The sequence below is a fragment of the Loxodonta africana genome, chromosome 19 (assembly GCF_030014295.1).
Source record: "Loxodonta africana isolate mLoxAfr1 chromosome 19, mLoxAfr1.hap2, whole genome shotgun sequence".
NCBI classification, from domain to species: Eukaryota; Metazoa; Chordata; class Mammalia; order Proboscidea; family Elephantidae; genus Loxodonta; species Loxodonta africana.
In genome coordinates, this window is record NC_087360.1 from 52,328,636 (window position 1) to 52,354,753 (window position 26,118).

The 26,118-nt window shown below is 35.3% G+C and overlaps 1 protein-coding gene across 3 annotated transcripts in view; it reads right to left on the minus strand.

Annotated features, from left to right (window-relative positions):
- Nucleotides 1-26,118, minus strand: part of PPP3CC (protein phosphatase 3 catalytic subunit gamma) — a 118,881-nt gene that overhangs the window by 18,342 nt on the left and 74,421 nt on the right. For 2 of the 3 annotated variants that reach the window (XM_010592395.3, XM_010592394.3), the window contains exons 5-10: nucleotides 21,996-22,141; nucleotides 19,999-20,138; nucleotides 17,687-17,764; nucleotides 17,507-17,601; nucleotides 13,098-13,223; nucleotides 12,265-12,339 (exon numbers count right to left, since the gene is read on the minus strand). In XM_010592395.3, the coding sequence (XP_010590697.1) occupies nucleotides 12,265-12,339; nucleotides 13,098-13,223; nucleotides 17,507-17,601; nucleotides 17,687-17,764; nucleotides 19,999-20,138; nucleotides 21,996-22,141 (660 nt within the window). The remainder of the gene's footprint in view (nucleotides 1-12,264; nucleotides 12,340-13,097; nucleotides 13,224-17,506; nucleotides 17,602-17,686; nucleotides 17,765-19,998; nucleotides 20,139-21,995; nucleotides 22,142-26,118) is intronic. The other variant, XM_023551023.2, reaches the window with a different exon arrangement.

Consider the following 26,118-nt stretch of genomic DNA (forward strand, 5'->3'; position numbering starts at 1 on the left):
ACTTAATTCACCTGTTTTTAGTAAGGTATTGAAACCTTCATTTGTATCTCCCGTTCAGAAACCATTTGGTTTTACATATATTAGATATTACTCTCCAGACCTGAGGAAAAGACAATTGCCCAGTGGCAACTAGAACTTCAGCTGTCTTTCAAATGGCTTTCACCCAGTCTTCTTATTTCAGCTCACTGCCCCCATCAGACCCCAATCATAGCAATTGGTGCCGTCCATTCTTTGCCTTTTGAGGATTCTGTGGAGGACACTGGGTTATATCTCAGCATTCCACATTGCCAAATCGGGCTTTAGCTTTCCTCAGTCAGCTAAATTAGTAAAACTAGTTTGTTTAGCTCCCAAAAATTCCTATGAAAATTTGTTTTTGTAGGTTTATAACTTTTTTTTAACCCTTTCTAGTGTGAAGTATAATAAACATACAGAATAATGCACAAAGGTATAACTCAATGATTTATTAAAAAGTAAATGCACATATAACCATCACTTGGGTCAGGTCATTACCAGCATCCTAAAAGTCCCACTTGGGACCCTCCTAATAATTATAGCCTCCCTCCCCCAAAGTAAATCATTCTCTTGACTCTTACTGAAATCATTTTTTTACTATGTATACATGCATCCATAAACCCTGCAGTTTTCAGTGTTTTTGAACTTTATATAATTGGAACAATCAAGTATGTATCTTGGGGGGAGGGGTCTGGCTTCTTTTCCTCAACATTATGTTTGTAAGCTTCATCCAAATGTTCCCTACTGCTATAGTTCATTCATTTCCCCCTACTGTATACTATTCCACTATATGAATATAACACCAGTATCTTTTTTACTGTCAATGGCCATTTGGACTGATTTCAATTTTTGGCTATTATGAACTAGGCTGCTATGAATACTCCTGTACATCTCTCTTGGTTGCACATGTGCACATATTTCTATTAAGTATACTCCTAAGATTAGAATGCCGAGTTACAGGGTATGTCTATGCTCAACTTTGGATAACAGTTTAGCATTATCTAATCAAGTGGTTTCATCAATTTACACTTCTGCTGCTCCATATCCTGGCTGATACTCTGTATTAACCATCTTTAATTTTAGCCAATCTGGTGGGTGGGTAGTATAATTCCATTGTGGTTTTAATTGGATGCCCATGATTACCAATGTATTTTAATATCTTTTCATATTTTTGTTGGCCATTTGGGTATCTTCTTTTCCGTGCCTGTGCAAGTCTCATCTTAATGATCTGTAGTTCTGTAAATATACTGCAAATGAGCCTTTGTTGGTTATGTTGCAAACATCCACTCCACTCATCTTTCTACACCCTTAAGAGAGTCTTTTGATAAACACAAGTTCTTTCTTCTAACGTAGTCCAATTTATTATTAGTTTCCAGTATGGTCAGTACTTTTTGTGTTCTGTTTAAGAAATTTTCTTCTACCCCAAGGTCATGAAGACACACTAAATTATTGCCTAGATGCTTTATTGTTTTGCCTTTCATGTTTGAATCTACAAGTCTGCCTGCAATTTAACTTTTAATTTAATAGGGTTGAGGTTTTTATTTTCTCAAATAGATATCCCCAAACCATTTATTGAAAACGCCATCATTTTCCTACTGTTCTGCAGTGCCACCTTTGCCATAAATTAAGCGTCCGTATATGTGTGGATCTATTTCCAGATTCTCAATTCTGTTTCATTGGCCTGCTTGTCTGTTCTTGCACCAGTAAGTCTAATTACTCTAGCTTTATAGTAAATCATGACATTTTATAGAGCCAAACCTTAACACCTTATCCTTCTTTAAGAGTTAAACTTTTTCAATATTAATTTTAGAATCAATCATTTGCATTTCCATACACATTTTAGGGCCAGATGGTCAAGTTTTAAAAAAAGAAAAAAGCCTGTTAAGATCTGACTGACTTTGCATTGAATCTACAGATTAATCTGGGAAAAATCTGCATCTTTACAATATTGAGATTCCTATAATCCATGAACATATTTCTTTCCATTTATTTAGATCTGTTTTAATTTCTCTAATAATGTTTTATTATTTGTTGCTTAGAGGCATCACACATCACTTGTCAGTTTACTGATAGGTATGATATTATAAATGACATCTTTTCAAAAATTCCATTTTGTTGCTGATAAACAGAAATACAAGAGTTTTGATTATTGACTGTATCCAGCAGCTCTGTAACATGGACTCATTGATTCTAATAATTTATCTATAGATTCTTTTAAATTTTCTTTGTATATATTCATATAATCTATAAATAGTGATAGTTTTGTTTCTTCCTTTCCAATCTTTATATCTTGTATTACTTTTTCTTGTTTTATTGTATTGGCTATGAGATAGCAGGCATCCTTCTCTGGTTCCCAATCATCACTAAGGAAAACGTCTTAACATTTCATAAATGTTTGCTACATGATACTCTGACATATATGTCATAAATGTGTATAGATACTCTGTCAGATTAAAGAAATTTCTTTCTAAATCTAGTTTGTTAAGAGATCTACTGTGAACGAAAGATGAATTTTATCTAATGGTGCTTCAGCATCTACTGAAATATGATCTCTCTCCCTTTATTCTGTTTACGCAGTGAATTAAACTGATTAAAAAAAATTATTTATTGTGCTTTAGGTGAAACTTTACAAATCAAGTCAGTCTCTCATACAAAAAGCCATACAAACCCCGCCATGCACCCCCAGCTGCTCTCCCCTTAATGAAACAGCATATTCCTCCCCTCCACACTGTATTCCCTGTGTCCATTCAACCAGCTCCTGTCCCCCTCTTCCTTCTCATCTTGCCACCAGACAGGAGTCGCCCACATAGTCTCATGAATCTACTTGAGCCACTAAGTTCACTCCTCACCAGCATCATTGTCTGTCTTATAGTCCAGGCCAATCTCTCTCTGTAGAGTTGGTTTTGGAAATGGTTCCAATCTTGGGCGTCAAAGGGTCCAGGGACCATGACGGTCAGGGTCCCTCCAGTCTCAGTCAGACCGTTAAGCCTGGTCTTTTTACGAGAATTTGAGATCTGCATCCCACTGTACTCCTGCTCCATCAGGGATTCTCTGTTGTGTTCCCTGTCAGGGCAGTCATTGGCGGTAGCTGGGCACCATCTAGTTCTTCAGGTCTCAGGCTGATGGAGTCTCTGGTTTATGTGGCCCTTTCTGTCTCCTGGGCTCATATTCACCTTGTGTCTTTGTTGTTCTTCTCTTTTGCTTCAGGTGGGTTGAGACCAATGTATGCATCTTAGATGGTTGCTTGCTAGCTAAACTGATTTTTTTAAAGTAACATTTTTATTTTAGAATAGTTTTGTTGTTGTTGTTAGGTGCTGTCAAATTGGTTCCAATTTACAGAGACCCTATGTACAACAGAACAAAACACTGCTTGTTCTTGCAGCGTCCTCACAATCATTGCTATGTTTGAGCCCATTGTTGCAGCCGTTGAGTCAATTCATCTCACTGAGGGTTCATTTTTTTTTTTTTTTTACCAACCCTCTACCAAGCATGATGTGCTTCTCCAAGGACTGGTCCCTCCTGATAACATATCCAAAGTACGTGAGACGACGTCTCGTCATCTTTGCTTCTAAGGAGCATCCTTGGCTGTACTTCTTCCAAAACAGATTTGTTCATCCTTCTGGTAGTCCATGGTATATTCAATATTCTTTGCCAAAGCCATAATTCAAAGGCATCAATTCTTCTTCAGTCTTCCTTATCCATTGTCCACCTTTTGCATGCATATGAGGCGACCGAAATACCATGGCTTGGGTCAGGCACACCTTAGTCTTCAAGGTAACATCCTTCTTTTTAACACTTTAAAGAGGTCTTTTGCAGCATATTTGCCCAACACAATCCATCATTTGATTTCTAGACTGCTGTTTCCATGGGTGTTAATTGTGGATCCAAGTAAAATGAAATCCCTGACAACTTCAATATTTTCTTCATTTATCATGGTCCAGTTGTGAGGATTTCTGACTTCTTTATGTTGAGGTTAAATCTATACTGAAGCCTGCAGTCTTTTATCTTTATCAGTAAGTGCTTTAAGTCCTCTTCATTTTCAGCAAGCAAGGTTGTGTCAGCTGCATATCACAGGTTGTTAATGAGTCTTCCACCAATCCTGATGCCACAGTCTTCTTCATATAGTCTAGCTTCTCAGATTATTTGCTCAGCATACAGACTGAATAAGTATGGTGAAAAGATCCAACACTGATGCACACCTTTTCTGATTTTAAAACATGCAGTACCCCTTTGCTTTGTTCGAACAACTGCCTCTTGGTTCCATGTGAGTATAATTAAGTGTTCTGGAATTCCCATTCTTTGCAATGTTATCCATAATTTGTTATCATCCGCATAAATCGAATGCCTTTGCACAGTCAATAAAACACAGGTAAACATCTTTCTGGTATTCTCTGCTTTCAGCCAAGATGCATCTGACATCAGCAATGATATCCTCTCCTGAATCTGGCTTGAATTTCTGGCAGTTCCCTGTCGATGTACTGCTGCAACTATTTTTGAATGACCTTCAGCAAAATTTTACTTGCATATGATATTAATGATATAGTTCAATTTCCACATTCTGTTGGATCGCCTTTCTTTGGAATGGGCACAATACGCATCTCTTCCAGTCGGTTGGCCAGGTAGGTGTCTTCTAAATTTCTTGGCATAGACGAGTGAGTGCTTCCAGTGCTGCATCCATTTGTTGAAATATCTCAACTGATATTCTGTCAATTCCTGGAGTCTTGTTTTTTGTCAATGCCTTCAGTGCAGGTTGTAATTCTTCCTTCAGTACCATCTGTATTGATGCTTCCAGCATCACAGCAATACTTAAGTCACCCAGTATGACAAACTGACAGACAAGTGGTGGAGAATAGTTTTAGATTTACAGAAAAGGTGTGAAGATAGTACAGAATTCCCATATAACCCACACACAGTTTCCTCTATTGTTAACATTTTACATTAGTGTGTACTGATTGACTTTTGAATGTTAAATTTATAGTGTTTTTGGAATAGACCCAAATTGGTTGGGAGATATTATTCTTTTTATTATGAGTTTCAGCTTGCTGATATTTTATTTAGGATCATTGCATCTATGTTAATGTCCTTGTCAGGTTTTAATATCATAGTTATATGGGCCTCACTTAATGAATTCAGGAGCATTTCGTCTTTTTTATTCCCAGGAAGAGTTTGTATAAAATTAGTGTTATTTCTTAAATGTTTGGCGGAATTCGTTGGTGAGGCTATCTCTACCTGGCTTTTTCTTTTTAGGACAGTTTTAAATTACAGCTCCTATTTCCTGGTAGGTACAGGATTGTCAAGATTTTCTATATTGTGTTAGTTTGGATAAGGTATATTTTTCAAGGAATCTATCCATGTTATCTAAGTTTTAAAATTTACTGGTGTAAATTTATTTCCTTGTTATTTTCTTAATGTCCATAGGAACTGTAGTGATGTAACCTTTTCAGTACTGGCATTGATTATCTTTTTCTTCTCTTTTTTTCTTGATCAGTCTTACCAGGGGTTTACCAATTTTAGTTTTTTCAAAAGAGCGTTTTTTGGTTTTGCTGCTCCTATGTACTGTATTTTGTTTTCTGTTTTGTTAATACTGCTCATAATTTTTTATATTATTACTTTTACTTTCTTTAGGTTTAATGTGCTAGCCAGCCTTTTGCTAACTTCTTGAGATGTATGCTCATTTTCTACCTTTCTTTTCCAATATACACGCATTTAAGGCTCTAATTTTTTCTCTAAGCAGGGCTTTAGATGCATCCCAGAAGTTTTAATATGTACTACTTTTAATTTATATTCAGTTCAAAATGTTTTCTAATTTTCATTGTGACTTGTTATTTGGTCCATGGGTTATTAAATACATTTTAACATTTCTTTACATAGAGGGGTGTTCTAGTTATCTTTTTATTATCCATTTATATCTTAACTGCATGTGCATATGATTAGAGAACACATAGTCCTTACGGTTTTAATACACTGAGAGTTGCCTTTAATCCAGTATATGGCCAATTTTTTTTTTTAATTTTTATTGTGCTTTAAGTGAAAGTTTATAAATCAAGTCAGTCTCTCAAACAAAAATCTATATACACCTTGCTATATACTCCTAGTTGCTCTCCCCGTAATGAGACAGCACACTCCTCTCCACTCTCCATTTTTGTGTCCATTCGGCCAGCTTCTGAGCCGCTCTGCCCTCTCATCTCCCATCCAGACAGCAGCTGCCCACGTAGTCTCATGTGTCTACTTGATCCGAGAAGCTCACTCCTCACCAGTATCATTTTCTATCCCATAGTCCAGTCCAATTCCTGCCTAAAGAGTTGGCTTATAAGAATGGTTCCTGCCTTGGGCTAAGAGGTCTGGGGACCATGACCTCTGGGGTCCTTCTAGTCTCAGTCAGACCATTAAGTCTGGTCTTTTTACAAGAATTTTAGGTCTGCATCCCCTTGCTCTCCTGCTCCCTCAGGGGTTCTCTGCTGTGTTCCCTGACAGGGCAGTCATTGGTTGTAGCTGGGCACCATCTAGTTCTTCTGGACTCGGGCTGATGTAGTCTCTGGTTTATATGGCCCTTTCTGTCTCTTGGGCTCATAATTACCTTGTGTCTTTGGTGTTCTTCACCTTTGCCCCAGGTGGGTCGAGACCAATTGATGCATCCTAGATGCCTGCGTGCTAGCGTTTAAGACCCTAGACGCCACTCTCCAAAGCGGGATCCAGAGTGTTTTCTTAATAGATTTTATTATGTATATGGCCAATTTTTTTAAATGGTCACATGTACTCGAAAAGCATGTATATTCCACAGTTGTTGGGTGCAGTGTTCTTTATATGTTCATTAAGTTCATTAATTGTGTTGTTCTAATTTCCTACAACCTTCCTTATCTTATTTGTTTGCTTATTCTATCAGTTACTGAGAGATATTTGTTAATTCTTTCACTCTGATTGCAGATATTTCTATTTCTCATTGTACTGCTGTTAACTTTTGCTTTCTATATTAAGAAACCATGATATTAATTGCATACAAATTTAAAACTGTTATATCTTATTTTTGTTTTAGAGTCTACTTCATGTAATATTAATCTATCTATATCAGCTCTTCTTTCTTTAGTACTTACATTGTATATTTATTCCTGTCCTTACTTTGAAACTTTCTGTAGCCTTATGTTTTAGATCTTTTATAAAATATGATAAAGTTTCTTCTGATCCTATCTTCAATCTGTCTTTTATCCATTTATATTTAATAAAATTGCTGATATATTCTATTTGCCCTAATGTTATATGTTCTTTTCTCCTTTCTTGCCTTCTGCTAAGTTAGTTTTTATCACTCAATCTTTTTTAAAACTTAAAAGTTATATGCTTAAAGCAACAAAGCAACAACTATTTTCTTATAGGTTATCCCAGAGATTACAATATGCATTTCTTACTTATCAAAGTATAATGTTAACAGGTGCTTTTATCCTCTTCCCAGATAATGTACGGCCCTCAGCACTTTTAACTCCATTTATTCCACTGCCAACTATTATTTTCATAACTCTGTATTTTAAATCCAATAAAACATTATTATTATTGTTTAAAAAATTCTACATTTATTTAATTTGCCAACATATTTTCTACTATTTTTACTCTTTACTTCTTCCTGAATTTCCAAGCTTCCATCTGGCATTTTCTTTCTACGTTAACAACATCCTTTCAAATTTCATTTAGTTTGGATCTCCTGGTAATTAACTCTCTTAGTAAAGTTTTTAAAAAGGGGGAGAATGTCTGAAAATCTGATTTCACCTTTATTCTTCAAAGGTATTTTTTCTGGGTATTGAATTCTATGTTAGCAGTTAATTCCTTTCAGGGCTTTGAATATGTTATTCCATTGTTTCCTGGCTTCCATGGTTTCCAAGAAGTATCTGTTGTCCGTTTAATTGTGCTTTTTTGAAGGTAATCTTTTTTTTTTTTTTCTTCTGGCTGCTTTAAGATTTTTTTGTCTTTGATTTTAAGCACTTTTACTATGATGTGTTTAGGTATTGTTTTCTTTGTATTATGCTGATTGGGTTTACAGGGCTTCTTCAATCTGTGGGTTAATATTCTATCAATTCTGGAAAATTCCCATCCACTATCTTTTCAAATATTGCTTCTACCCCATTCTCTCTCTCCTCTTCTCTGGGACTCAAACACATATGCTAGGCCTATTCAATATATCCTCTATGTCCTTTATACTTTTTTTTTTTTTGTATTTTCCTTTTTTCTCTTCATGCTTTGTTCTATACAGTTTCTTCTGATTTATTTTCCAGTTCACTTATTCTCACTTTAGCTTTATTGAATCTGTTGTTAAATTCATCTGTGGCATTCTTAATTTATTTTCCAGTTCTAGAACTTTCTTTTTGGTGCTTTACCAAATCTGCTACATCTCCTTTTATAGTTCACAGTTCTCTGCCAACATTCTCAATCTAATCTTTTATGTCCTTGATGACAGTAAACATAGTTTTTTTTTTTGTAATTTTTTTAAATTAACTTTTATTAAGCTTCAAGTGAACATTTACAAATCCAATCAGTGTCACATATAAGTTTACATACATCTTACTCCCTACTCCCACTTGCTCTCCCCCTATTGAGTCAGCCCTTTCAGTCTCTCCTTTCGTGACAGTTTTGCCAGCTTCCCTCTCTCTCTATCCTCCCATCCCCCCTCCAGACAAGAGTTGCCAACACACTCTCAAGTGTCCACCTGATTTAATTAGCTCACTGTTCATCAGCATCTCTCTCCCCCCCCACTGACCAGTCCCTTTCATGTCTGATGAGTTGTCTTCGGGGATGGTTCCTGTCCTGTGCCAACAGAAGGTCTGGGGAGCATTGCCGCCGGGATTCCTCTAGTCTCAGTCAGACCATTAAGTATGGTCTTTTTATGAGAATTTGGGGTCTGTATCCCACTGATCTCCTGCTCCCTCAGGAGTTCTCTGTTGTGCTCCCTGTCAGGGCAGTCATCAATTGTGGCCGGGCAGCAACTAGTTCTTCTGGTCTCAGGATGATGTAGGTCTCTGGTTCGTGTGGCCCTTTCTGTCTCTTGGGTGTAATTTTTTATAGCATAGTTATTTTCAAGGTTGGCTTGATAATGCCAATGTCTAAAGAACTGGGGGAGGGGAGTTTTTATTTTTTGCTGTTTCTGCTGGTTCTCATTCATGTGTTATGTCTCCTCACGTGCCTAATTATTTTTTGTTGTGAGCAAGATATATTTGAAAGACCATGTGTAGAAATAATTTGAGATCCTACATGATGTTATCTTAAGTCTAGAGAGGTTTGTTTTTTCCAGGTGTCTGTGACCATCCTGTTTCAATTTTGGGGTCTGAAATAATTTGAAGGTAGGCTCTAGTCTCTTTAAGGGTTTTTATATTTCCAGCTTACCCTAACTCTTATGTAGATGCAACCTTTGGGAGTTCCAAACCAATCTGCAGAAACTTACTAGCACTTACATCATCCTTGGCAAGCCTCAAATTCCAACTATTTTAGATTAGCCATATAAGGCTATTAACAGGGCTGCTCAATCTCTTAGCCCCATCTTTTGAAATTCGTAAATGCCCTGAGGAGACAAATGTTCCCAAATATTGGGTCTCCATCTGGCAATTCTTCACAATCTTGTTAGCTCTTCGATGCCATCAAAGCACACTTAAATTTTTTCATCTAGCTTTTCCAGTTGTCTTAAGAATCAGGGTTGATCCAAACTATCTAGTCTGTCATTAAAAAAAAAAAAAAATTTTTTTTTTAAAGTCTGTCATTACTGAAGTGAAAATCCTTAGTTTATATCATTTAAAAATTTATTTCATTGTGGTTTTAGTGTGATTTCAAGAGGAAATGGAATTAGAAGTGTGTTCAATTCAACATCTTAACTAAAAGACCCTTATTCATTTCCTTTCAGGAAAAAAAAAATGTATGTATCAGGGTACATACACGCATGGTTTAAAAATGGAAATTAGATAATTCTGTTCACTTGACTAAGAGATTTTTCCTATCAGCCCCTACAGCCCTACTTCATTCTTTTCTTTAAAAAACTTATACTCCATAAATTCAATTAAACCTAATTCAACAAATACCTACTGTGTTCACTGCACTATACTTGGCTTTAGGGCTATAATGGTGAGCAAAAAATTAATGCTGTCCCAGCACTCTGAGAGTTTACAGGTGAGTGGGAGTTAAATATATTAATCATGCAACGATATATAAATAAATATAAAATTGCAACCCTAATGAATATCAAGGAGAGGTAGATGGGATATGAGAGCAGAACAGGGTTTTGAATCTAGTCAGGGAGGCTACAAGTAACAAGAACCTGAAGAGGAGTTAACTAGAAGAGGAAGAGAGAAAGGAGGCATGCATAAAAGGAAATAATACTTCAGGTAGAGGAAAAAGTATCTATCATATGGGTATACCATAACTGATTGACCTAGCACCCCCCTGAGGGACATTTAGATTGTTTTGAATCTTTTGTAATTACAGAAAATACTTGAATAAATATTCCCATATACAATTCTGGGTATACTTTTATAAGCATATCCTTCTGATAATCAAGATTTCTTCCTTAATATATGTAATAGAGTTTACAATCATTTCGATTTCCAGTTAGATCTGACTGTAAATCTTACTCAATTGATTTCTTACATGTTTCATCTTTCCCTAACTTAAATTCCTTATTTTGTTTTAATTTTCATTTGACTGCCCTATTTCCTCAAGAATAACTGCAGTGATCTTGTAGTGATTTCCTAGTCCATAAATGAAGGTACTCACAAGCTATGCTCCGTCTGCTCTGTACCTTCACTGTAACTGTTCTACTAAACTTAAAGTTACGCTAATCACCTAGTCACTTTGAGCTTCTCAATTTACTGAACAAGGGGGAAAAGAAAGAAGTTCCATTTAGGCAAGAAAATTCAACATTGATTACAATGATGAGATAAGACTGCTGCTCTGTACTGAAGGTAGGGAATAATAAGTATGGAATTTGGGGAGCTCACAGGGGCATCTCTTGATTCCCAAAGTAAGATAAACTTTCTCCACTATGTAGATGGCTTGTTCTAACAGCTGAGTGGATCACCTTAGCAGAGAGCTTGGAGAAAATCAGACAGAGGTTTGTGCTCAGGCACCACCATCTTTCTAGAATCTTCTGCATTTCTAGACAAGTTAGGATCTACCTTTAAAATCAAACTTCTCACAACACACTAGAAAAAATGTATATGGTTATATATACAACAAAATGTTGCTAAATAAAGATTCCTAGAATCCAGCAGAAAAATGGGCAAAAGATATGAATGGACAATTCACAAAAGAAAAATAAAAATGCCCAATAAATACAAAAAAAAAAAAAATGCTCATCATAAAAATACAAATTAGAATTTAGAAAATACTGGCCTATAACAATTATAATAAACAATATTGGAGAGAGCACCGTAAACTGAGCACCACACACACAAAATGTAAACTGGTACAATTTTTCTAGAACCTATTCGCATCAGACCTAAAATTTTAAGTACAAATTGACCCAGATATTCAATTCCTAGAAATTTATCCTATGGAAATAGTTCAGAAAATGTTATTCTTGATCATCTTACATTGCTTTACTTTCTCCCATAGCATGTATCACCATCTGACTTATATCTATGTTGTTTGTTGTCCTCCAGCCCCGCACCAACCCACTACAACATGAGCTTACTGAGAGAGAAAGGACTTTTTTTCTGCATTCTCTAATGGATCCTCAGTACCTCAGGCAGTGGCTGGCACATTATCAGGCATGTAACAAGTACTGGTTGTTGACGGAACATGCGAAGATTTATCTTTTAGAACTTTCAAAACTGTAGGGTTTTTAAAAGCAATGAGTTGGAACAAATCCAATATCCAATAGCAGGGGATTGGTTAAATAAAAGATGATAGACAGGACTACTATGTAACCATTAAAAATTAATCTACAAAATATAAAACAGAAAATACTCATGATAGTATTATATGAAAAGGGTAGGGTACAGTATACTATGACCTCATTTTTGCCAAAAGGATAGAGAAAAATCTCTACACCTATTCAAAGATAAAAGACAGCTAACACAGCATACATCAAGATGTTAACAATGGATATGTATGAGATGGTGGGATTATGGGTAACTTTTTTTTCTTATTTATGGTTTTCTGTATTCTTCAATTTATTTTTTTTTACAATGAACACAATTCTTTAATAAGATAAAATTATTCAAAATACAAATCAAAACCAAAACGTCTTAATTTCCAGTTCAAATGAGGAAAAGGCAAATTTACCTTCTAAGGATTCATCATCGGAAATTAGTTCATCATCAGAGCATATGTTGAGAATGTTAACCAGCATCTCTGTGACTATATGATAAGACAAAATAACCCAAAATTTACACAATTAACTAAGCACTCTTTCTAAAGTAATGTGGGTATCTAAATAAACATACATGTTAAATCAACACAAATAATGATTTGCCATTATAGTATTAAGATTAATATAGTATTAAGAGTACTGGATACAGTATTAAGAGTAGTAATAAATGCATACCTTTGCGTTTAAATGGAATAATCAGCTTACTCGCTCCAGTAAAAGTCTGGAGTCTTTTCAGATTCCTCTGTATAATTAACTCGATTTTCTTAGATTGTTGCTCAGAGTCTTTTCCTTACTGATATGCACGTGAAAAAATTTCCTCCCATTTAACAAAGAAGTTAAACGGCTTATGTCCAACAGCTTTATTTTATAGTTGCAAAGTTTATTTGTGTAGTTTCACAAATAAAATCCTAAGGACAATATTTCCTGTTTAATCTTTTCAGCACTGAAGAAATCACTGAGCGAATGACATAGGGACTATGTTATTTTAACATATTGATATAGTAGGACAGCTACTTTAAATTGCTATTTAGAATAAGAAAACCATGGCCCACTATAATTTAAGAGTCAATTAAGTATCATTCAAAAATCTTTGTGGAGAACAAACAAAATTATGTATCAGAAAATTATATATACCAGAAAACGTTTCTGATAACGTCATTTCTGAATCGTCAGTGGAGCTACGTATATAGATGTACTCAGGCACTAGTTAAAACAACTGATGATCCAGATGCTTTATTTCTCTTACCTTTCTCTCCAACAAAAGGCAAAGACCACGTGAAAACATCCATAAAGTTTGGAAGCCAGTAAGGGTGTGGAGAACAGTTAAACTGCCTGATATTCATGACATTGTTTTCGTATTTCAGCACAGCAGCTAAAAAAGAAAAAGCAAGAAAATTTGAACACAGAGGAATGTGGTACAGCAATTGATATACTCTACACAGCTTTACACTTAACGCACAGAATTCAGGAACTTTCTCTCTGTAAATTCAGAACTAGGTACTTAAGTGCAGATGGAAAAAATGTACACATTTTATAATATTTTATTCTCTTAAGAATTATCCCAAGGAACAAAGTTACCTGAAGAGCTCATATAATAAAGGTACAAAGCAAACCGAGCTCTGAGACTTCAAAGGGTCGCTATAGAAACCTCGCGTTTGACATGAGGAAAATTTCCTTTTATAGGCCAAATGGTAACAGTTACAACTCTCCTTTGAGGGCAAGTATCACTCATTATATGAACACAGCCTGTTTTGCTAGTCATTAACCAGATTCTATTTCCTGGGAGCTCATAACACAGTAGTTTTCAATTCATATTGAGGATACAAATGGCAACCTTGGAGCAATCTATTATCAGTGTTCAAAAGTCTGTTAAATCATCTCTACGTGCAATACAGTGAATTAAAAAAAATGCTTATCTGTCCTATATGCAATCAGTACATTGACGGCACTCTATAAATGTTTAATATTAATCAGTGTATACAGTTGCACACACAATTTTGGTGCCAAACTGATTCATTATATTTTAAAAGTTATAAAATCCAATTCCTTAGTATTCATCACCAGTAACATTGTTTGCACTATTCTTGTAAGTATTCTTACTATGTCAGAAAACAGAATATGACAGAAATGACAGAAATAGGTCATCTCCTGGTTCCTGTTTGTTACTATAGGGTAACCTATGGTTTAAAGACAAAAAACCAAACCTGTTGCCATTGAGTCCAATCTGACTCATAGCGACCCTAAAGGGCAGTGGAGAACTGACCCATAGTGTTTTCAAGGCTATAATCTTCATGGGAGCAGACTGCCACATCTTTCTCCCACGGAGCGGCTGATGGATTCAAACTCCCAACCTTTCAGTTAGCAGTCAAATGTTTTGACCATTGCACCACCGGGGCTCCATTACCTATGCTCTAGTGTTCTCAACATTTAAGTCACTGAATGCCAAAAATGTACATCATACATTATAAAGAAAACACATGAAAACAGGATCTCTGGCCCTCAAAAATCTAACACTGCCAATAACATACATGCCCCATTATTTTCATAGATGTGTATTTTATTTAGGTTAGGTGAATTCCCTCAATCTACACAGGAAAAAGAGGTGAGAGGTGGGCCACCATAGTAAATGATTAGAAACGAAAGCTGAAAAAATGGCTTTTGGATATGCTCCCAGTGGCCAGAAAATAATAGGAGAAAAATCTTTAAACATCATCACGTTTTTCATGTAACCAGTGGAACTAAGAAATACTTGTGGGTACCAGTAAGTTTAAAGGATATGAAAGAACGAAAAGAAACAGTGGAAGAGAAGGAAATGGAGGATAGAATTTCCTTTTTAAAGAAAAGGGGTATTTGTATGGGCTGCAATTGAGTATCACCAGTGATCGCTTCAGATGCCACATTTTCTGCCTTTTTCCTAGAAAATACTGAAGAAATAACAAAGGAAAATAAGATTTTTTTTTCAAGAGGATAAAGTTGCCAATTATGTCATAGCTTACAGAAAACTCAGGTATAAGGGACTGTGACTTCAAAAGCTTACTGAAGGAATAATCAAGAACAAAACCAGGTTAGAATGGGACAAAAAAAAAAGAAGAGCTGGCAGTTAGTATAGTGATTGCTGATTTAGGTGGCATGCGTCAGCTCAGCACACTGATAAATCCATTGAGCAGTCAATAGATACTCGTCATAAATAAAGTAAGAAGGGAAAGGCTTCATCACAAATATGAGGACTAGGCCACTAAGTGCCCTTGAGGAGAAGTTTAACAACACAAGCAGTGTATACCTTTGATAAGGGAGGAGCAACGATAGCAGCAAGTTACTAATATATTGAAAATGTTAGAAAAAGGAAACAAGAAGGAACAGAGTTATGAAGAAGCAAAGCACTGGAGCATAGTTGAGGCTTACAGAAGAAATAAAAAGAAAACAGACTGGGAGAGAACTTAGTAAAATAAATGCTTTTTAAAAACGGACCATGAGTCACTGAAGGATGCAATGAAGGGATGATTTAAATTGGATTTAAATGAGATTCCATAGATCACTTTTTTCTTTTTTAAATGCTATTAAGTATAATCAAGGCTAAAAAAAGGGAAACTATGGGTTTTATAATTTTCCTTGTCTTATAAATGGAAGCATACAAACTTCAAAGGAAGACAAGCTTTTTCCTGGTGCAGTCTCTTCCCTTCCCCTAACCCTGGAGGTTCTGATTTAATTGGAATGGAGCGCAGCCTGGAATTGTGTTTCTTTGTTTGTTTAAACAACAACTCCCCATCATTCCCTCTCTCTAGTCTCTGGTAACCACTAATCTACTTTTGTCTCCATGCATTTGCCTATTCTAGATAGTTCATACAAGTGGGATTATATAATATTTATCTTTTTGTGTCTGGCTTATTTCACTTATCATAGTGTTTTCAAGGTTCATCCAAGTAGTAGCATGTATCAGAGCTTCATTTCTTTATGGCTGAATAATATTCCATTGTATAGATATACCACACTTTCTTTATCCATTCATTCGTTGTTAGATGCTTACTTGGGTTGTTTCTACCTTTTGATTATTGTGAATCATAGTTCACTTTTAAATATTAGGTACACTGTGGACTTCTTTTAAACTTCTCTCCCCAACTGCATATTCAAGACGTGACTATAAAGTAATGAGACTTAAAAAACCACCAACAAACACACCAGACCTTATATATCATGAGTGTGGGCCTCTGATGTAATCCCATCAGGCACAATAACAGCAAAACGTTACCGTATTATTACGCTTTACGGTTTGACACATCCTTTAACATTCATTTGCATTACTCCAACTTATCTTCAACAACCCTATGTGACAGGTATTTTAAAGATAAACTGAGGCTCAGAGAAGTTAAGTAACTTGTTAAAAGTCACACATTTAAAAGTAAGCAGGACTACACTGGAAATTCTGACTCCTAGCTTAGCGCTCTTTTCAACACACCTCGCTGCCTTGCTGTCTATTTAATCCAATGATGCTGCCGTTAGCCAAAACGTTTTTGGAACTCCTCTTTTGGAATTACCTCCAGAGCCAGTTTATAAGCAACACAAGAAAGACCAGTCTCATTACCTTATAATCATACCTTGTTTCTGACCCCAAATGGTATCATCTAGCTTGATCACTCACCTTATTCATCAGTCTTGGCTCCGAATGACTTTTGGCTGTTCCAAAAATCAAATCCACCCTCAAAGGACGAAGATTTGCCATCATTGAGGATAATCAAAAGAATGTGTCGCGGACTCTGAAGGCAATGCCAAAAAGGAAGTTCCAAAATGTTTTGAGCAATGGCAGCATTGTTGGAATAAGCGAATAGCCTCCCCGGGTAGCTACTTTCAAAGGGATAATACTCACGTGGATATATATGTTCTGGCATGTTTGTTAGAAAGTCATATTATTTTGTAGTCATATCTTACAAAATAACAAAATATTTATAGATGCAGCAAGTGTTTAGTAGGACCACTGCCCTTGTACAAAACTATGAATCATAAAAAATTTTAAGCTTAAAGGCTTTAACAGGAAGAAGTCTTAAAAATAGAATTTCTAGATCAAAAGGCAAGTGCACACCCAATCCTCCCCCCTTTTATTATTGTTTTTACATAGAAAAAACTAAAGTTTAGAAAAATTATGTGACATACTCAAAGTCAAACTCTCTGCTTCTGATAGGGCTTGAACTGAAATGAAGACTTTTTCTGACTTGTGGTATAGTACTCACTCTACCTATACCATTCCTCAACAACAACAAAAAAAGCAGAGCTAGCTTAATAATCTACAAACATTAAAACACCAAATGATGACATTTTAGTAAGATATTGTTACAACCAAATAAAATTAACCAAAGCCAATAATTTAAGCTGTCTGGTCTACTTAAACCTGAAGTAGTTTATTCTTCTTATACTTTGATTCAGTAGTACAAATCAAACTGATTATAATTATTATACTCAGAAAGAGCTCAGTAATCCTTAAGAGATGCAGCCTAAATTCTAAATTTCTTGGCCTTCATTTCAATTAAAATCTCTTCCATTCTTATTTTAAGTTCACATACAGAAATAATACACACATACACACACGCACACACACACACACGATTAAACTAGAGCTCACATTTACTCACAAATTCAAACTGAAATATCGCTGGATTCTTTTACCTTTATTGTTATAGACATCTAGGTAATTCGGGGCAGAGAAAATTGTAATGAGTGATGGAAAGCCTGTTGTTTGGCTCTTCCTGTACATTCGATACCTGGAAGAGAGACAACAGCTTGTCTATTTTGATATTAAAGTGAAAATTCTACAGTGAAGTTTGGTATAGTTTTAATATAGCTTACCCAGCATCTTGGGCTTCATGGGCTCTGATTATTGACAACAAATTATTGTTCTGCAAAAATTCACAAACTGCAGGGTAGCTGAAAATGTATTAAAAAACACAAATCCAGGATTAAAACAAGTATTTGTTAATAGAAAGGGGGTGAAATGTCAAAATGGCATGAGTTGATTTTGTTTCCAGATCAAAGGTTTACACGGCGCTGAACTTTTACACATAGCTTAGTAGTCATCATTCTGTTTTCCATTTCACGAATATACTGTTTTCCAGATCAAACATGCAGGTAAGAGCCAACCCTATAGCAGAAACAGGGCTCCCCAACCTTTTTATTTTTTTATCTTAACACATAACAATAATAATCCAATATCAAAATTTTCTTGGTATTTTGATATTAAAAATACCACAGTAGTATGTGTATATGTCTGTGTGCATAGCAAAATTGAACACACAATTTTCTTCAACCATCAAATTATCAAATGTTAGAAAAATGAAAGAATTTACTTATAGCTTCATATGCAATATTAACAAGACATTATATTAAGCAGGAATATTTCAAAAGCAGATGCAAATATTATACCCAACCATATTCTAATGAAAGATGTGATATTTGTGTCAACTCCTGAAATATTCTTTTAGTGCTAGTACCTTTATGAATAACAAATACCTTATAGGAAGGACTAGAGAATAGATAATTAACCTGGGATTATCCAGGTGTTATTAACTAGTTTATGTCATTTAAATCTTTGTTTCTCATTAATGCTAATCAGAAAAAAATTAACTTTAAAATGGATAATATATTCATATGATATAAAACAGAAGGATACAGAAGAGTATACAGTGAAATGTCTCCTTTCTACCCCTATTTTCCAGCCACCCTAGAAACAACCAGTGTTTCTAATTTCCTGAGTACTTTTTCAGAGATACTCTGTTCACTTTTAAGCAATTATACATACGCACTTTCCCCTCCTTTTTTAGAATTGTTAGCAGATGGTACACATAAAAAAAAAAAACACATAGTTCTGTACTATTTTTTTAATTTTATATTCATGATAATTCTATATCAGTTTATTTTCTTCTTCTACATTAAAAAACAGTTTCCTAGTATTTCATTGCTTGGATGTACTTCAATTTATTTAATTTGTCTCCTACTGCTGAACATTAAGCTGATCACAATTTTTAGCATGAGTAACAATGTGATGAATAATCTTGCACCTATTTTTTACACATTTGCAAGTATATTCATAGAATTAAGTCTAATAATTACAAGAAATTCTTCTGGATCAAAAATCATGTGCCTTTATAAATGAGAGATATTGCCAAGTTGACCTCCATGAAATTCCAATTTATATTCCGCCAATAATAAAAAAAAACCAAAACCCGTTGCCATCGAGTCAATTCCGACTCATAGTAACCCTACAGGACAGAGTAGAACTGTACCACAGGGTTTCCAAGGAATGGCTGGTAGATTTGAACTGCCGACCTTTTGGTTAGCAGCCGAGTTCTTACCACTGTGCTATCAGGGCTCCCTGCCAATGATAAGTAAGTATTATATTCTTCTTAAGCAATGTAGAGAGAAGTAAAATTTAAATGATTTCATCACATTAGTAACTGGCAAAGTTGGCAGTGAGGAAGGAAAAAAGGTTGCTTAGGAGAATGTTAAAACTGATGGCAAAAATGAGGCTTATTATTATTATTTTTGTAGATTTCACTTAATGGTTGCATTATCTTAGCTAATAAACAGGTATTTGGGGAGGACTAAATGCTTGTATCATTTGTCAGAATAAAATACTGAGATTTAAAAAATTAGACTTCGAACCTCTCTAGGCCTCCCTATTTTTGAGTGGCAAAACACAGGAAACGCTCACAGATGAGATTTAAGGTAACAGCCAACGTCCATGGAATGCACTGAGCTTAGTACATTTTAAGCTCAAAGTCTTGTTCTCTTTATATTTTTGCATATAGCAGTGGTTCCAAAACCTGGAGAGCTTTTAAAAAAAATAACAAGAAATTTTTATTTTAAAAAAGTCTGTAGATGATGTTTGGGAACAAATAATCTAGATCATTTAGAGTCAGATGACAATCCTGAAGCCATGCAAGATGTCCTATCACATTCAGTGTGCTACACTCACCAGGGCATAACGTCTAATACAATATAAAAAACAACAAACAGAGAGGGCTTTCTGTCTTCTATTAATAAAAAATTTAAACAGAATTCCCTATACTACATGTGTTCAAGATACAAAATACTTAAAAATAATGTGATAAAATCTATTACCATTTCTTTTCCTAATTTTATAAGATTGAGAATCAGCTTACCTGTAGAAATAAGAGCATCCTCGGACAGTGTTGTGGGTATAGTGCTCCAAGGTCTTTTCACTGCCATAATCCTCTGAGGGATCAGACCAAAGCAGGTCACACACTGGCCCAAAGGCTGGAGGTTCTTTAAACCTGTCTAACTAGAAGGCACACAAAAGCCAAAACGAGAAAAATAATGAAAGCAAAAGAGCTCTTAGAAATTGGTATGGGTCAAATACCTCCCTTCTACCCACAAGATTGTATCAAGAGAGAAGGCAGTAAGCCCCTAAAGGATTTTCCTGCAAGGAAAAGAACATTAACAAAATATAGCTATCTGTTTTAAAATTTTAAAACTGTTTTTTTTGGTTTGTATGGGATCAGTGGGAGAAAGATGTGGCCTTCTGCTTCAGTACAAAGTTATAGCCTTGCAAACCCTATGGAGCAGTTCTACTCTGTCCTGTAGGTTCACTATGACTAGGAATTGACTTGACGGCAATGAGTTTGGGTTTATTTGGGATCTACCTGACAACAGCAACTCAAAAGATTAGATAGGAAACTTAGGGGACGGTGAGTTTATGTTAATGGAGGAGGAACAACTCAGAAAAGGAAGGTGAGAATGGTTGCACAGCTCAAAGAATGTCGTCAGTGTCATTGAACTATACATGTAGAAACTGTTGAATGGGTGTATGTTCTGCTCTGTATAGTCTCAACAACAACAATGAAAAATAAATAAATTTTAAAAAAGCAACAAATCATAGATACATAATTTCCTACTATTTTTCTATAATAAATTCTCATAAATATCCCTGTCATCTAACCATATTGTGGAAAAGGACCCCTTTATATCTTAAAAATCAGTATTCATTTAATATAAATGTAAAATCAACCACTATAGAGATAAGCTATTATTTAGAAAGATTATCTGAAGTTAGTTTCAATTGCCTAGGTGAGCCAATACTACCATGAGGGCAGGAAGGTTTTACAATGGTTCTGTTCTTTGTTTTACCTCATTTCAATGGGGACTTCTTCATTTTGAGGAATGCTAGCTTTATTTAGTAAAGAACTTTCATCCTTTCTACTCTATGTAGTGGAGGCATTTCAATATAACTTAAGCCTTCGATATAACTTAAAACAGCTTAAGCCTTTAGTCGCTGCTGCTTTAGTTAAAAGCATAAAAGCCAGGAGAAAACAAGTAACAATAGCTGAGTGCCAAGAAGAGGACTTCTACTAAGGGAAAGGGGAGCTTTTTATTGATACAGTTGATTCAGAATTCTAAAATTCAAGACTTACTACGTTGAAAGGAAATGCTGGTTATTTAAAAGACAATAAGGCAGCAGAAAAGGCAGTGCAAATAGGCAAACCTTCTCACCCTGAGAAGAGTGACTTTATTTCACAGAAAACAGTTTTATAAATGGAAAAATATTAGTTCTGGTACCAGAATGAGAGAGGGTAATGTAGAACAATAAGTGAAAAAATACTGAGAATTGAATACCAAATCATGAAGATAGAGAATCTTGGGAATAATAATCTCTAAGTAAGGCAAGTATAGCAACTAAACTATATCATCTAAAATGTCAAATTCATGGAATTTCAGAGCTGAGAGAGGATTCAGACTATTTATTCCAACTTTGTCATTTCACAAAGAAGAAAATGTGACCAAGAGGTTAAATGATTTGATCAAAATTACACAGTTAATTAATAGCAGGACTGGGATTAGAACCTTGGTTCCTTTGCTTCTCCATTGCTATGCAATTTAAAGTTTCAGGGCTATACACAAAGAATCTTATGTTTCAACTTAATAAGATCAAAGATTTCATAAAAAGTTATACAAAATTTTTGGAAGGTATTAAAATGTTAACAGTAGTTATTGCTCAGTGATGGGATCGCAGGTTATTTCTATTGTCTTATTTCTGATTTTCTGTGTTTAAAAATTCTCAGCAGTAGAAATATATTGGTTGACTGTAATAAAAAGCAAACTTAAAAAATACATTACATGAGAATAATGAGAGATTACTTACTTTCTTAATGTCATCTAAACAAGTAATTTCCGGTGACATCCCTCCATGTACACACAGAAACTGCTGATTTAAGAGCGCAGCAAGAGGAAGACAGTCAAATGTATCCATACATGCATCATACACCTCTTCAGAATATTTGATTCGACCTATCAAAAAAGAAACACGGTCAATGAAAAAAAAGCTAAAATATATCACATACGCAAAAGGATACAGGCCAGAAAAATCTGAAGCTATTTCAAAGGCCACTTATTTTGGGAAAATTTGAAAACACTATTATCTTTGTAAAGACATTTTTTGAAAAGCTGTGGATTTCAAGAGTTAGCAAAACCTTTCTCCATCTTTAAAGACAACTTTGACCTTGGATTAACTTCTTGCTCTGTTCCCCTGGAAACCTTATAAAGGTGAATGTCAACAAGGCTTATGCTAAAAATGATTCAATTAGCAAACTGCATCATAACTATAAATACCTGATGGAAGCTATAGCTTTGGGCTTCTCTGAGTGAAGTGGCTCATGATTGGACATGTCCCTGGCTGGGACTCTGGAAGGTACGCCCAACGAGCACTGGTGGTTGTGATGCGTGAGGTTTCCTAAGCTAGGCTGGCGCCCTAATATGCCCAATGTGAATATCGTTTCTTTGCCTCTGAACTGTTTCTAGCATAAATCATCCAGGAAGAATAGGTCATGGAGTAATGGGGGAATCTGGGAGAGGGGCTTTAGTTTAAAGAGAAAAGGAAGGTCTTCTTCTCCCTTGGCCTTGGATTTCAAAAAGTCAAGTCAAGCTTGGGAGCATGTGTTGGTAGAACAGGCCAGAAGTCATATAGGCAGGTAGCCCTTCAGAACTGTGAGCTTGTTCTTTTCCAAGATTCCAGGAAGATTCAAATTAGGCCTACAGAATCAAGGGAATAAACCATAGCTAGTGAGTCAGAGTACTGCATCACGTTGGGAATTATGTCTGTGTTTTCCTTTTTTGTACTCCCAGCCTTTAGATAAAAACATATTTAGATATCAGAGCTTGGCCTTGGCAAGGATATAGGGAATAAAGTGAAGGATAATGGGTCCAGACTTGGGTCAGAGTACAGTATAGGAGTGGCATGAATGATTATTATGGAGACATCTCCTAAAGGGAACATGTAAATCAGTGGACCACACTTGAGGTTATATGGTCCTTTCATCCCTGAACATGTAAAGATTCTCTCTTCTTTGCCAACACTGAGGGAAGAGCGTTTGAATTCATTAAAGGAGTCTGTGGATTCTTCAGAAATTTTCAAAGCGTTTTGTATGACCGTGATAGCAGTTAAGATCACCTATTACACTAAAAACCAATTGCTGTTGAGTTGATTCCAACTCATGATGACCTCGTGTGTGTCAGAGTAGAACTATGCTCTACAGGGTTTTCAATGGCTCATTTTGAGAAGCAGAACACCAGGCCTTTCTTCCAAGGCACCTCTATGTGGACTTGAACTGCCAGCCTTTCAGTTAGCAGCTGAACATGTTAACCGTTTGTACTACCTAGGAACTCCACTTTATAGTTACAAGCGCATATCTTGCCTTGTACTTAAACACTACAGATTTTGGCTATTTAAAAAGTGGATCCAACATTGGCCATAAAGCTGTTGGAGGCCCCCCCCGCCAAAAAAAAAAAAACCTTTCCATTTGTGGCCACTGATTAACTTTTTTTCCCTGAAAATCCTGGGAACCAATGCTGTCAAAATGCCGATGAATTTCTTTGTAAGGTCCTAACTTTACATATAGGCATGATCCATAACACCACCTTACATTGATAAAATGCCTTTCAACTCTAAGAATGACACAAAAGAATTCCATAGTCTACTTCCAAAAGGACGCCAAGTGAAGAGGAAGATGGCAAGTAATATGGTGTATTATTAACCCATTTTGTAAATTAAAATAGCAGGTCAAAAATCAACTTAAGCAAAAGAAAGTTCACATTATATTAATAAGTTACTAAAATAGGTCATAAAATGTTACCTTTTTTTTTCTTTTTTGAAGTATATGAACAAACACATAAATACCAAAATCTGTATTTTTTTCTGAGAGGCTAGATTGAAGATGATATTTATATTTCTCCTTGATTTGGTTTGGCTGTATTTCCTAAAATTTTTATGATGACTATATAATCTTTGTATAATAATATGTACTATTATATTACCCTTATTATCAAAATTTATTGAAGGGTCACAATGTGGCCATCAGTGTGCTAAGTGTCTCACACGGCATAGTGGCTGAGAGATGGAATCTGGAACCAGACTGACTCCTGGATTTAAATTCTAGCCCCACTACTTACTAGTTACGTGACCTTGTACAGATTCATTAATTCTCTGTGCCTTGGCTTCCTCATCTATAAAATGGGAACAATAACATTTACCTACATTATAAGATTGATTTGAGGATTAAATGAATTCACATATGTAAAATTCTTTTAACAGTGCTTGGGGTATAGTTGTTGTCGTTACTGGATGTCGAATTGGCTCCGAATAGGAACTGTATAACCATTAACCAATAAAATTACATTATTTAATCCTCACAGAACCCTGTGAAATAGGAACTATTATTGTTTTCATTTAAAGGTTGAGGAAATAGGGCCTACTTGCCCAAAGTTGCAATCTAGTTACTGACAGAACTGCGACTTGAACTCAGTTTTGTCCGTCTCAAAGTCCATGCTCTTAATCACCATGCAATATTCCTCCTAATTATTATTTTTATGGTATTTTTTAAAATTATCTAAAAAAAACTCAAACAAATCCATTGCCATTGAGTCGATTCTGACTCAGTACTCCTATAGAACAGAGTAGAACTGCCCCATAGGGTTTCCAAAGAGCGGCTGGTAGATTCAAACTGCTGGCCTTCTGGTTAGCAGTTGAGCCTTAACCACTGTACCACCAAGGCTCCCCTAAAAATTACCCAGGATTATCTAAATAGTCAAATATGTAATTCACAAAGGTAAAGTTAGCTAACCCACGTGCTCTACTTTCATTACAAATTATAAGATATATCACATAAAACAATTATTTCTGTAATGAAGGAAAAATGCACCCTAGCAATAGGCTTACACTGATACAAGTTCTAACTAGCATCAATAATACAACATTACCAAATAATTTTCCACAAACTTCTCTGAAAGCAATTTTAGGAATGAGTACTATTGACAAGAAAACACCACCTGATCTATGTATATTTGTTTTAATTTTTATTTACTTTCATTAAAAAAAAAAAAAAGGTAATACATTTACATGGTTTAAAATTCAAAAGCTACAAAAGGCTATACAGTGAAGTTTAATCTCCTACCCCTCTCCATAGGCAACCAATATTACCTGTTTCTTGGGTATCTTCACAAAGATATTCTATGTATACCCATGCAGATTTGTGCATTTATTCTCTTTTCACAACTCCCTTTTGATTTTTACATAAATGGTAGTACATACACATTATTTTGCATTTGCTTTTTGTAGTTAATGTATTTTAGAGATCATGTCACATTGTTATAAGAATAATTTTCTTTTTTTCTTAAACATCTACATAGTATTCCACGTTTTGAATCTATTACACTCTAACCAGGCCAAAAGTCTGCTGCTAAAAAATAACGCTGCAATGAACAATGACAAGCAATATTTGCTTATTAAAAAAAATCTGTCCTAACAATACTGTTTTCATTAGCAAAAATTATAAGTTTCTGGAGTCAGTTTACTTTAGAAACCTGGACTTAGAGCTATGAGATAGAATCATAAAAGCACTCGGTTTCTTGCTTTCCAAGTACGTAACAGTAAAGAAATGTTTTTGCAAAGATAAATAATGTGTTAAAAATTGAACGTTATACTATTCTTTGCTACTCAAATTACTTCTGCATTTGAAAGAAAATTAAAAAAAAAAAATCCAGTATAAAGCAATTTAAGAACTGATATGAAAAGAGAAAAGCCCCCTCCCTCCTTTAAAAAACTTTACAAGACAGGGCCAAGATGGCAGAGTAGTCAGACGCTTCCTGTGGTCCCTCTTACAACAAACACCCGAAAAAACAAGTGAATCCATTATATATGACAATCTAGAAGCCCTGAACTTCAAAGACAAAGTTGAAGAGTCAGACTGAGTGGCAAGCAGAGGGACAGTTTA